This window comes from Bos taurus, chromosome 8, assembly GCF_002263795.3.
Source record: "Bos taurus isolate L1 Dominette 01449 registration number 42190680 breed Hereford chromosome 8, ARS-UCD2.0, whole genome shotgun sequence".
NCBI classification, from domain to species: domain Eukaryota; kingdom Metazoa; phylum Chordata; class Mammalia; order Artiodactyla; family Bovidae; genus Bos; species Bos taurus.
Window position 1 is genome coordinate 23,637,915 of NC_037335.1, and position 12,622 is coordinate 23,650,536.

At 37.4% G+C, this 12,622-nt stretch overlaps 1 protein-coding gene across 6 annotated transcripts in view; it reads right to left on the reverse strand.

The window, feature by feature from the left end:
* Positions 1 to 12,622, reverse strand: part of FOCAD (focadhesin) — a 302,741-nt gene that overhangs the window by 215,463 nt on the left and 74,656 nt on the right. For all 6 annotated transcript variants that reach the window (XM_005209890.5, XM_024995511.2, XM_024995512.2 and 3 more), the window contains 2 exon segments: positions 6,306 to 6,510; positions 2,527 to 2,733 (listed from right to left, as the gene is read on the reverse strand). In XM_005209890.5, the coding sequence (XP_005209947.2) occupies positions 2,527 to 2,733; positions 6,306 to 6,510 (412 nt within the window).

Sequence of the window (12,622 nt, forward strand, 5' to 3'; positions counted from 1 at the left end):
TGTCTCTGCTTTTGAATATGCTATCTAGGTTGGTCATAACTTTCCTTCCAAGGAGTAAGCGCCTTCTAATTTCATGGCTGCCGTCACCATCTGCAGTGATTTTGGAGCCCCAAAAATAAAGTCTGACACTGTTTCTACTGTTTCCCTATCTATTACCCATGAAGTGATGGGACCTGATGCCATGATCTTCATTTTCTGAATGTTGAGCTTTAAGCCAGCTTTTTCACTCTCCTCTTTCACTTTCATCAAGAGGCTCTTTAGTTCCTCTTCACTTTCTGCCATAAGGGTGGTGTCATCTGCATATCTGAGGTTATTGATATTTCTCCCGGCAATCTTGATTCCAGCTTGTGTTTCTTCCAGTCCAGCGTTTCTCATGATGTACTCTGCATACAAGTTAAATAAGCAGGGTGACAATATACAGCCTTGAAGTACTCTTTTTCCTATTTGGAACCAGTCTGTTGTTCCATGTCCAGTTCTAACTGTTGCTTCCTGACCTGCATACAGATTTCTCGGGAGGCAGCTCAGGTGGTCTGGTATTCCCATCTCTTGAAGAATTTTCCACAGTTTATTGTGATCCACACAGTCAAAGGCTTTGGCATAGTCAATAAAGCAGAAATAGATGTTTTTCTGGAACTCTCTTGCTTTTTCCATGATCCAGCGGATGTTGGCAATTTGATCTCTGGTTCCTCTGCCTTTTCTAAAACCAGCTTGAACATCAGGAACTACACAATCAGAACAACAATTGAATCAACAGATGCAGAATTGGAGAGCCGACTGTAAATTATATGTGTATTTTCCACCTCTCAGAGAGTTGGCTCCCCTAATTCCCATGTTGTTCAAGGGTCAAATGAATTCTTCCATTGTTTTTCAGTCATTCAGTTGTGTCTGAATTTTTGTTACCTTATGAACTGTAGCATGCCAGTCTTCCCTGTCCTTCACTATCTCCGGAGTTTGCTCAAATTTATATCCAATGAGTCAGTGATGCCATCCAACCATCTCGTCCTCTGTAGTCCCCTTCTCTTCCTCCCTCAATCTTTCTGTGCATCAGGGTCTTTTCCAATGAGTCAGCTCTTCGCACCACATGGCCAAATTATTGGAGCTTCAGCATCAGTCCTTCCAATAAATATTCAGGATTGATTTCCTCTAGGATTGACTGGTTTTATCTCCTTGCAGTCCAAGGGACTCTCAAGAGTTTTCTCCAACATCACAAAAAGCATCAATTCTTTGGCACTCAGCCTTCTTTATAGTCCAACTCTCACATCCATACATGACCAGCGGAAAAACCATAGCTTTGACTCGATGGACATTTGTCGGCAAAGTAACATCTCTGCTTTTTAATATGCTGTCTAGGTTTGTCATAGCTTTTCTTCCAAGAAGCAAGCGTCTTTTAATTTCATTTCCTTGGAGCCCAAAAAAATAAAGTCTCTCACTCTTTCCATTGCTTCCCCCACTATTTCCCGTGAAGTAATGGAACTGGATGCCATGATCTTCATTTGTGAATGTTGAGCTTTAAGCCAGCTTTTTCACTCTCCTCTTTCACTTTCATCAAGAGGCTTTTTAGTTCTTCTTCGCTTTCTGCCATAAGGGTGGTGTCATCTGCATATCTGAGGTTATTGATATTTCTCCCCGCAATCTTGATTTCAACTTGTGCTTCATCCAGCCCAGCATTTCTCATGATGTACTCTCCATATAAGTTAAATAAGCAGGGTGACAATATACAACCTCGATGTACTCCTTTCCCAATTTACAGCCAGTCCATTGTTCCATGTCCAGTTCTAACAGCTGCTTCTTGACCTGCATACAGGTTTCTTAGGAGGCAGGTCAGGTGGTCTGGTATTCCCATCTCTTAAAGAATTTTCCACAGTGGTTGTAATCCACACAGTCAAAGGCTTTAGCGTAGTCAGTCAGTGAAACAAAAGTAGGTATCTTTCTTGAATTCTCTTGCTTTTTCTATGATCCAACAGATGTTGGCATTTTGATGTCTGGTTCCTCTGCATTTTCTGAATCCAACCTGTACACCTGGAAGTTGTTGGTTCACATACTGTTGAAGCCTCGCTTGGAGTATTTTGAGCATTACATAGGGTGTAGCATGTAAGTGTTGAATATTTGTGTCCTACATGAGTAAATGAAAAACTATCACTGTGGTAGACCCTTAACTGATGCTCCAAACAGTATGTAATGACTCATTTTTATAATAAATGATAATAGCAGCATTATATTACTGGGCTTCCCTGGTGGCTCAGATGATAAAGAATCTGCCTGCTATGTGGGAGACCCAAGTTCAATCCCTGGTCGGGAAGATCCCCTGGAGAAGGGAATTGCTACCCACTCTAGTTTTCTTGCCTGGAAAATTCCATAGAAAGAGGAGCCCAGCAAACTACAGTCCATGGGGTCACAAAAGTATGATCTAATAGTATTAGATAAAAAAAGCCTTTGATATGCAATAAAGTAAAAGAGTATACTCACCTTGCTACTAAAAGACCAATGTAAGTGATAACTGATATTAAAACTTCTTACTATCCTTACCTCCTTTAGAAGTTCAACACTGTGCTCTAAAAGGTGAATTAAAGATGAGCATTCCCCAGTTATGTTTAAGCTGACTTCACAGACACATAGCAGCTGAAGGGTCAGCTGGGTAAGCTGAATTTTCCAGAAAACAGGATAACGCAAAAGGTTTAAGTATACTTCTTCAATAAACAGCATCACTTCTGTTGTCTGTATCAAATCTTTGATCTGAGAAACAATCATTATAGGATATTAAAATAAATACAGAAACCAAAGGATAATTTAACTTATACAAGAAGCTTACCAATAAATTATTTTTTCTCTAAACCTATAAAGACTTAAAAGAAATGAAGAAATTTATGTAACTCAAAGACAGTTAAACCATACAACTCTGCCTTCTCCTATTGTCACTAACCAAAACACAATTTGCCACTGTTTTTGTTACTGCTGGCTGGCACAAATTCTTCTCATTTATTTTTCTAACTACTCTCAGTGCAGACTTTAAAAGACAAATTACATGACAGTACCACATGTTGAAGTAAATAAATTAAAGTTGGTTTTGAATCCTTCAAATGAACTTGCCTTTCTATAATTCCAACATAGTTACCTGCAAGAAAAGCGTTAGTATGTTATTCTAATGCACTGCTAAGCCCTCCATCTGCAAGAAATTTGTTCAGACAACCTTAACTGAGAGCAGCATTTCCAAACATGGCAGATGCAGTGAAAGACCATATTCAAATAGTAGAGTGTCTTCTCAACTGGCTAATGTATTAGATAGGAAGGACTTGAATGCTCTTGAAAATCCCATTTCAATTCAAACCCAGCTGTTCTGATCAAAATTCTGGAGTTAGTACTAAGGATATGGTCCTACTCACAGACACACTGGCATTTCCCAGAGATTACAAACAATGAACCATCTGCTTCAATCAGGAGCCTTGTGTCTGTTAAATTCATCAAGAGGAAAGCCTACAGTTGGCCAGCTGTACCTTTCACCCAGCCGTTACCACCATAGTAACCCCAAAAGACTGTAAGTTATACACAGAAAAATTAATTTCTAACAAATAAAAAGAAAAAAGCTATTAAAAGATCAAGGGGGAGGAGATAGCAGAAAATACTAAGTTATTAAGAAAATATGTGAACAGTTCAGTAGCCAAATTATTTTACTCCTTTGCAAACATATAAAGGAGTATATTTGCAAAGGCAAAAGGCCACCAAGAATTGAAAGGGATTTAAAACAAAGTAAAGCCTCGTGCTTATTTGACAACATACTTCTTTGAGTGCATTTTTTTCTACATACTTAAAATTTTCTATAATAAAAAAAATTTTTCAAGACCATCTCAGTAACTTCACATTAAAGGCTTTCCAATCTTTAGCATTACCAAAGTTCTTAACAAGATTACTTTGTAAGTACTATGGTTTCTCTTTATGTTGAAATAGACCATGTGCAATGAATAATATGTGAGATGACAAGTCACAATTAAAAAGAACGACTGGGACCAAAGTGAGTAGTGAAGTTTAAGGCAGGTAAAAACACAATTCCATAAATACAATATGAAAGAACTGAAGTGAGAAAAAAAGAAATAGGAGTTCCACTGGTCAGCATCTCACTGACTTATGGATCAACAGTGTGATGGCTATTTCTACGGAAAAACTTTTAATTATATGATTGTTTTGAAATGCTCCATATGGATCAGACCACATCTACAGTACTACATTCAGCTCTAAAAAGAACATTTTCTGGGACGACCCAGAGGGATGGTATGGGGAGGGAGGAGGGAGGAGGGTTCGGGATGGGGAACACATGTATACCTGTGGCGGATTCATTTTGATATTTGGCAAAACTAATACAATTATGTAAAGTTTAAAAATAAAATAAAATTAGAAAAAAAAAAAAGAACATTTTCTAATAATACATTCTCAACACCAACAGACTATAGAAATTCCCCCAAAGAACAGTTAAAAGTCAAAACCATTTCATGCAGAAAAGTAAAGAAATTGATGAAAAGAAAGAACAGAGGAAGGGAGTAAAGGATTAAAAGGAAGAAAAGGAAGGAAGAAATGTATAGGATAGAATTCAGATAAGCTGTTTAAAAAGCTTATTTCATTTTGTTTTGAGAAGAACAGAGACTAATGGGTAATCTTAGGAAAATGCAGGTCAATTAGAAGTATTTGCTAAAAAAAAGTATATAAAAAACGGTTGCCTTGCAAAATAGCATGCTTCCTACCACTGAAATATTTAATTAGTCATGGGATGGTTGTCTCTTAAAGAGTATAACAAATACATATAATTAGTGGGAAAATGAATTACACCACCAAGATCCCTCCCAGCTCTGCTCTTCATTCCAATAAAACTGATTTGTTAATAATTAAATGTATTTATGTCACTAGTGCCACTAGTTCCAAATGACGGATCTGGATTTTTCTTCTCATCTACCGTGACTAAGTATATCAACAAGCCACAGATTCCCAGGTGGCACTAGTGGTAAAGAACCTGCCTGTCAATTCAGGAAACCTAAGAGACACAGGTTCCATCCCTGGGTCAGGAAAATCTGCTGGAGGAAGGTAAACAACCCATTCCAGTATTCTAGCCTAGAGAATCCCATTGACAGAGCAGCCTGGCGGGCTATGCTCCATGGGGTCTCAAAGAGTCAGACACGATTGAAGTGACTTAGCATGCATGCACAGATTTCTGAAAATACTTCACAAAACACACTTCTAGAAGTATTTAGGCTTGTTAATATAGGTTGATGACAGTGAAGGCGAACATCTACCAAAGAGCACAGAACAGGGTAATACAAGCATGCTACGGAACAAGTGTATCCTAGTGCTATGTGTTCTGCACATACACTGCTTTATTGGCCACACAAAACAAAAGCTTTGAAAAAGCCACAGGGGAATTCACTTTAATTAACTTTTCTCTGCCTTGATTGCACAAAGTCTGATTATGAGTCACAAAAGATTCACTCTAGTCACTCCTTGATAACACAAACTTGAAACAGGTCATCTGTGACCTCAGGTGATCACCTTGAAAAATATTCACAAATTCCCTCCCATTGGCTAAGCAGCATGGAACTCAGATTGTAGGCAAACAACAAACTAGATGGTGAGATGGGATAAATGAATATTATATTCAAATTGCAACAATCTGGCAACTGAAATTTAAAAAAAATCTGTAGTTACAGAGATATTAGCTTAAATTTATCATTCCTCTTAACTCCCTAAGCATTCTGTCCTTACCTCTATTATACAACTTTGTCCATCTACTTTGAATTATAAGAATATATATACCTGTTTTAGCTCCCTTACTAGACTATGGTCTTTCTAAGAATAGGATCCATACAGGTCACCACATACGCTATAAGGAAACTTTTGAAAACTAGAATCTAGCCAGCACTCAGACAGTCAAGCCCCCAGGGCTGTATGTACCCAGAGAGATGTCTTTTTCCAACTTACACAAAAAGTACTTTTTTTTTTTTTTTTAACTTATAACCCTCTCAGTGTCCAGCACAAGGGGAAACTCAGTTCAAAATTATTTTCCCCGAGGAGTCCTCTTTAAAGTTTTCATTCCTACTAATCCTAAAATGGATTATGTTGATTTGCATTTCTGTGAATTTAGTTAACATTGTATATATCAGAGTGAAATCTAGATTTGTTTCCATTATTATCTCCAAAACCCAGAAAGTGTTTCTAGAGCTGTTTGCCATATCACACAGGTTCTATTTTATGTACTTATTAATTAAGTACAATCAATACTTATTAATTCAGGTGCCATGTTAATGAAAGAGGAGAAAAGGCCTTACCTGCAAACATGGAACCATGTCACAACACAGTTGTAGTATCTGTTGTTCCAATATTGATGGTTGTTCCTTGTCACAAGGGACCCGGGGTTTAAGTAAGACTTTGAGCAGAGTTAATCTGAGTTTAGCATATTCTTGTAACTGGGGTGGTTCACAATATAGATACCATAGAAATGGCGCCATAATTTGGATACACGAAACTTCAGACCTGCAAGTAAGTCATGTAACGTAGAAGCCAGTCACTGAATTACACAGAGTACCAACCAGGTAAGTGTCAAGCATCAACTTAGAGTTCATGACATGTCATGAACTATGATACCATTGAGTGTACCTTTTTTATCATGACTCTTCTATTCTACCATGACCCACCTAAACTCATGCCAAACAGTTGTTTCTACACTGGGGAGAATGACTTAATACCTGGAGCCCATAAGCCTGATGCCCAGGACTAAGAGGGTCTACTTGCACACTAAAATAGCATCTACAGCTCCAGGACCAGTCTTTAGTGAACATGAGAATCATCTGAGAACCTTTTGAGAATTTTAGACATCAGGATCCATTTTTCCAAGAGTATGATACAAGCATGCAGTTTTGGAAAAGCTCAATAGGTAAGGTAATAGGTAAGGTCCTAAGTAAAATACAAAACAAAACTCATACAGACATCCAAGAAGATGACCGACAGTTAATATTTACTTGTCAACTTGTCAGCACTTAGGGTGTGCATGTTACTACACTTGGTGCCTTTAAATTCAATCAACCTTTACCACAACCCTACGAAATAAAAATATTATTATCCCATTATGCAGACACAGAAACTGAGGCAGACAGAAGTGAAGTAATTTGCCAAGTCCTCCTAAGTTTTTCCCACTCAAAGGAGGAAGACTTTACAAATCTTTCATATCTATTTAGGTTATAATACATCCCTATAACTCCAAGTCCAAAGTCACTAAAATGCCAGAATGACCTTTCAGAGATAAAAATTTGATCATGCCATTAATCAGTTTGACAGAGTTTATGCTTAAGATAAAGTATTCACAAACCCTTCATAATTTGACCTCTATCTTCTAATTTCATTTCTTCTTCCTCTCCACTCTCTGCTGAACTACACTAAATTTAGTTCTGATCATCAGTCAAGTCATCTGGGTTTTCTTCTCACCTGCTATTACATTCATCTGTAATACTCTCCCCTTTCTCCTTTTCCTGATCCTTCCTCTGCCTAATTTCTATCATCTTTCAGTTCTCCCCTTTAAAAGGACTTCCTGAGGGCCTTCCCTGACACACACAGCCTTGGTCAAATCCCCATTGTGTGCTTGCACAGCATAATGACTTTATTGTCATTATTTATTTATATCTCCATCCCCTGCTAGACTATTAGTCAATAAGGGCATGAATCATGGGTTATCTGTTTAATGCTCTATTACCAATAAGCATACACTAGGCCCTCAGAGATGCTCAATCATTAAATTAATTGATTCATTTACACTGTCATAGAGTAGTTTTATAATTAGCATGCATTGATTAAATATCATGATTTTATTTTAATATATTTCATACTTATTATCAATAAGTTATTATTAGATAAGATACAAAGATGAAACAGGCATTATCTATCCTTAAGAAGCATGTAGTCTAACAGGGACCATCAGCTCTGTTACTGGACTAGAGAATACAAAGTGCAAAAGGTGCTAAAAGAAAGGTATAAGGTGCAATACTTAATGGACAAAATGGTATTTAAATCATGACTGATGACATTAATTTTATAATGCTATACATTCCACAGCAATGTGATTTCAAAACACCATTAATACTAATAAAAAGTTAAAAGTTACCAAATTGATAAGATTTAACCTAGTCTTCATTCATTTATTTGCTTCACAAAATTTACTAAGCTCCTACAGATATCTTCACTCTTCTACGTGCTAGAAACAAAACTAAACACATGCTCTGACAGAGCTCATAATCTGGAGGAAGTTTTTTTTTTCCCCTCATCAGCATCAATATTTACACAATCTATAAAAAAAAAAAAAAGGACTTGTGAGTTCATAATTATTAATGAAACATTAATAATTGTCTTTATCACAATACCTACTATAGGAAACTAAAAAAGGTTTCATATAGATCAAGCAAGTAGATGATGTATATATGGATTAGACTATGAAACAGAAAAGAGACTTAAAATACATTGTTCCCCCATCTCTCTCCAATAATGTACTCCCCAAAGAATAAATACTAGCCAGGTGGTAAACAACAGTTATAACTGGACATGGAACAACAGACTGGTACCAAATAGGAAAAGGAGTATGTCAAGGCTGTATATTGTCACCCTGCTTATTTAACTTATATGCAGAGTACATCATGAGAAACGCTGGGCTGGAAGAAGCACAAGCTGGAATCAAGATTGCCAGGAGAAATATCAATAACCTCAGATATGCAGATGTCACCACCCTTATGGCAGAAAGTGAAGAAGAACTAAAGAGCCTCTTGATGAAAGTGAAAGAGGAGAGTGAAAAATTTGGCTTAAAGCTCAACATTCAGAAAACTAAGATCATGGTGCCCGGCCCCAGCACTTCATGGCAAATAGATGGGAAAACAGCGGAAACAGTGGCTGACTTTATTTTTGAGGGCTCCAAAATCACTGCAGATGGTGATTGCAGCCATGAAATTAAAAGATGCTTACTCCTTAGAAGGAAAGTTATGAACAACCTAGACAGCATATTCAAAAGCAGAGACATTACTTTGCCAACAAAGGTTTCTCTAGTCAAGGCTATGGTTTTTCCAGTGGTCATGTATGGATGCGAGAGTTGGCTTGTGAAGAAGGCTGAGCACCGAAGAATTGATGCTTTTGAATTGTGGTGTTGGAGAAGACTCTTGAGAGTCCCTTGGACTGCAAGGAGATCCAACCAGTCCATCCTAAAGGAAATCAGTCCTGAGTGTTCATTGGAAGGAGTGATGTTGAAGCTGAAACTCCAATACTTTGGCCACCTGATGTGAAGAGCTAACTCATTGGAAAAAACCCTGATGCAGGGAAAGATTGAAGGCGTGAGGAGAAGGGCATGACAGAGGATGAGATGGTTGGATGGCATCACCAACTCAATGGTCATGAGTTTGAGTAAACTCTGGAAGTTGGTGATGGACAGGGAGGCCTGGCATGCTGCAATCCATGGGGTCTCAAAGAGTCAGACACGACTGAGCAACTGAACTGAACTGAACTGAAGTGATGTGCGATCTGATGATTAACTATCAGTGCTGTGGAGTATGAAATCAACTGGTCTTAAGGAGGAAAGGAAAATAAAACAGATAACCTGAAATCCCAAAGTGACTAAGAATGTTTTAAAATGTAACCCATTGTGCATGTTTACAAACAAGGCTTTCACATGTATGTTCAACAAGGAGGGAGAAATAGTGGGAAAAGACTTGGAATAAGAGTCAAAAGACTGAGGCTTAGGGCCCAACTCTGCCAACTGACTAGCCACGTGACCTTGAGCAAATCATTCAGTGTTGCTCTCCTTAGTTCCCTCTCTAAAAAACTATGTGTTAGCCTAGTTAATCTTGACAAAGCCACACTTAAAGTCCATGTGTGTTAGTTGCTCAGTCATGCCCGACTCTTTACAACCCCATGGACTATATAGCTCGCCAGACTCCTCTGTCCATGGGATTCTCCAGGCAAGAATCCTGGAGTGGGCTGCCATTTCCTTCTCCAAAACACCATGACATCCTTGTCAATTTACCCAATTCTTAGTTCTATAGAGATGAAATCTTGACATCAGAGGCCTTCTACAAATGAGTGCAGAATTTAACTAAAGAATCACGTCCCCAAAAATCTAGCATGAAGATACACTGCTATTTCAGGACATCTACATTCTATTAAAAATGAAACCAAACAGCTATTCTAACCAACAATTCCTAAGATAGAAAGGTCTAGGAATACTAGCTATCTTCACAATATTTTGCCTCCTTCCTGTAGTTGTGAATCACCATTTATATTCTTACTAAATTACCCAATTTCCTTCATTATCTTCTAAATGTAAAAACTACTAATCTAACTCACTCTAAAATTAAATCTCAGGAAACTAACAGTCTGCTGAAAATGCAACCAAAATTATCAATTTCATCCTGCAAAAAATAGTCTCATGGTGCAAAAGTAGAAATGAGACAACTGAAATTCTTTGCAAAGAAATATAAAATTACTTAGAACTTCTAAAAAGCTCTAGATAGCATACTGTAACACCTCAGAATGCAAATGAAAGGATTAAGTCATTAAAAGCTTATCAGTAAATAAATCAAAATCAAAAAATAATCTTTTCTCCTTATGAACATCTGGACATTATCATTAGAACTACTTCCAAATTCCAAAATAATACTCCTTTGACATAAAAACAACTAAAATGTAATTTAATTATTTGCTAACTGAAGCATGAGACAAGTGAGATATTTGTAAGGATTACCCTAAAAAGAAGCTTAATAACAGATTTGGCACATAAACAGCACATCTTTTATAAAATATCCCAATCTATTTAACAAGAAAAATTTCATTAAACATCTGTTTATAAATTTGTTAATTTTGCTTTCTGACATGGATGAACAAAGACTTTTTTAGTAAATATTAATATCTTATCTTTGAAAATGCAGTCATGGGTGAGGGAAGAGAAGATGATAATGTTTATTTTAAGATATTTATTCAATTGTTACACAGATTTTTCTCACTGGCAGATTCCAAGCTTCTCTGTATCTCTTTAAAGCTTCTTCTGACAGTATATCCTACCTGGAAATTCTATCTAAAATTGAAGTTAAAGACTCCAAAATGGAATTCTAATAAATTGTATCTACAGGATATTCTAAGACCTTTAAGAACAAGAACACATGAATATAGCTAGTGTGGTAAATGTAGCTCAAGCATTGGACTACATGGTCAATGGTACTATCCTATCATGACCTAGTATAGAAGTACTAAGTAAGCAGTTAGATATTATATTTTAGGAGCCACTTTACAACCCACTGCCTGGGCCCCACCAATCTAGGAGCCTCCTGTGTAATACATATATATACTTTGAACATTTGTAAGCACCTAAACTGTCCCAGGCATTGTTTTTTTTTTTTTTCTAGGCACTGTTAACATAAAGAATACTAAGACACAGTTCCTGCCCTCAAGAAAGTTTCAGTTAATGGAGGATAATAATTATAAGACAATGTAATAAATATAATGATGTCAGAAATCACAACTAAAGTTATTAATTTAGCTTGTGATAAGTAAACACTTCCTGGGAGAGACAATACCTAAAAAGAGATTTAAAATAGAGAAAGTAATCAAGAAAGGGCTAGTTAGACAAGGGATGGCACCCCACTCCAGTACTCTTGCCTGGAAAATCCCATGGATGGAAGAGCCTGGTGGGCTGCAGTCCATGGGGTCACTAGGAGTCAAACACGACTGAGCGACTTCACTTTCACTTTTCACTTTCATGCATTGGAGAAGGAAGTGGCAATCCACTCCAGTGTTCTTGCCTGGAGAATCCCAGGGACGGGGGAGCCTGGCGGGCTGCCATCTATGGGGTCACACAGAGTCAGACACGACTGAAGCGACTTAGCAGCAGCAGTGATGAGATTCAAGACAGTAATGTAGAAATTAATAAGCAAAAGAAGAGGCAAGGGAATAGCACTTCTTGCTGTGTGGAACCAAAGCAAGTCACTGTATTGCTGAATATGGAATTCATAAATCATGAGATAAAGAAAGGAGAAAATAAAATTGGTGAAACCGATCATACACAGAGCCTAGTATATGACATAACAGATCTCATCCTGTAGCCTAGGGATTTTTCAGCTAGTCCGGAGACCAAACTATTGTTTTCCAATAGAAAGCTGCTGTGAGATATCAACACATTATTAAAAAAAAAAAAAGAAGAAGAAGAAAACAGTGTATAAAAACAGAGCTGGGACTTCCCTGGCTGTCCAGTGGTTAAGACCTCACTTTTGAATGCAGGAGATATGTGTTCAATCCTGGTCAGAGTGCTAAGATCCCACATGCATTATGGCCAAAAACCCAAAACATAAAACAGAAGCAGTATTGTTACAAATTCAAGAAAGACTTTAAAAATGGTCCACATCAAATTAAAAAACAAAAACAAAACTTAAAATAAAAAAAGCTGAAGCAGTGTGAGGGTGTTTCCGTGTTTAGCCTCTACATGTGCAAGTCCAGTTTGAAAATCACAGTGATGGTGACCTAAGCTAGGCAGTGATACAAAGATCTGCTCTCCCAATACGTCACCCTGATGGATGGTTTAGAGAATGGCCTTGAGTAGGATGAGATGGAAGGCAGAGCTGCCAGT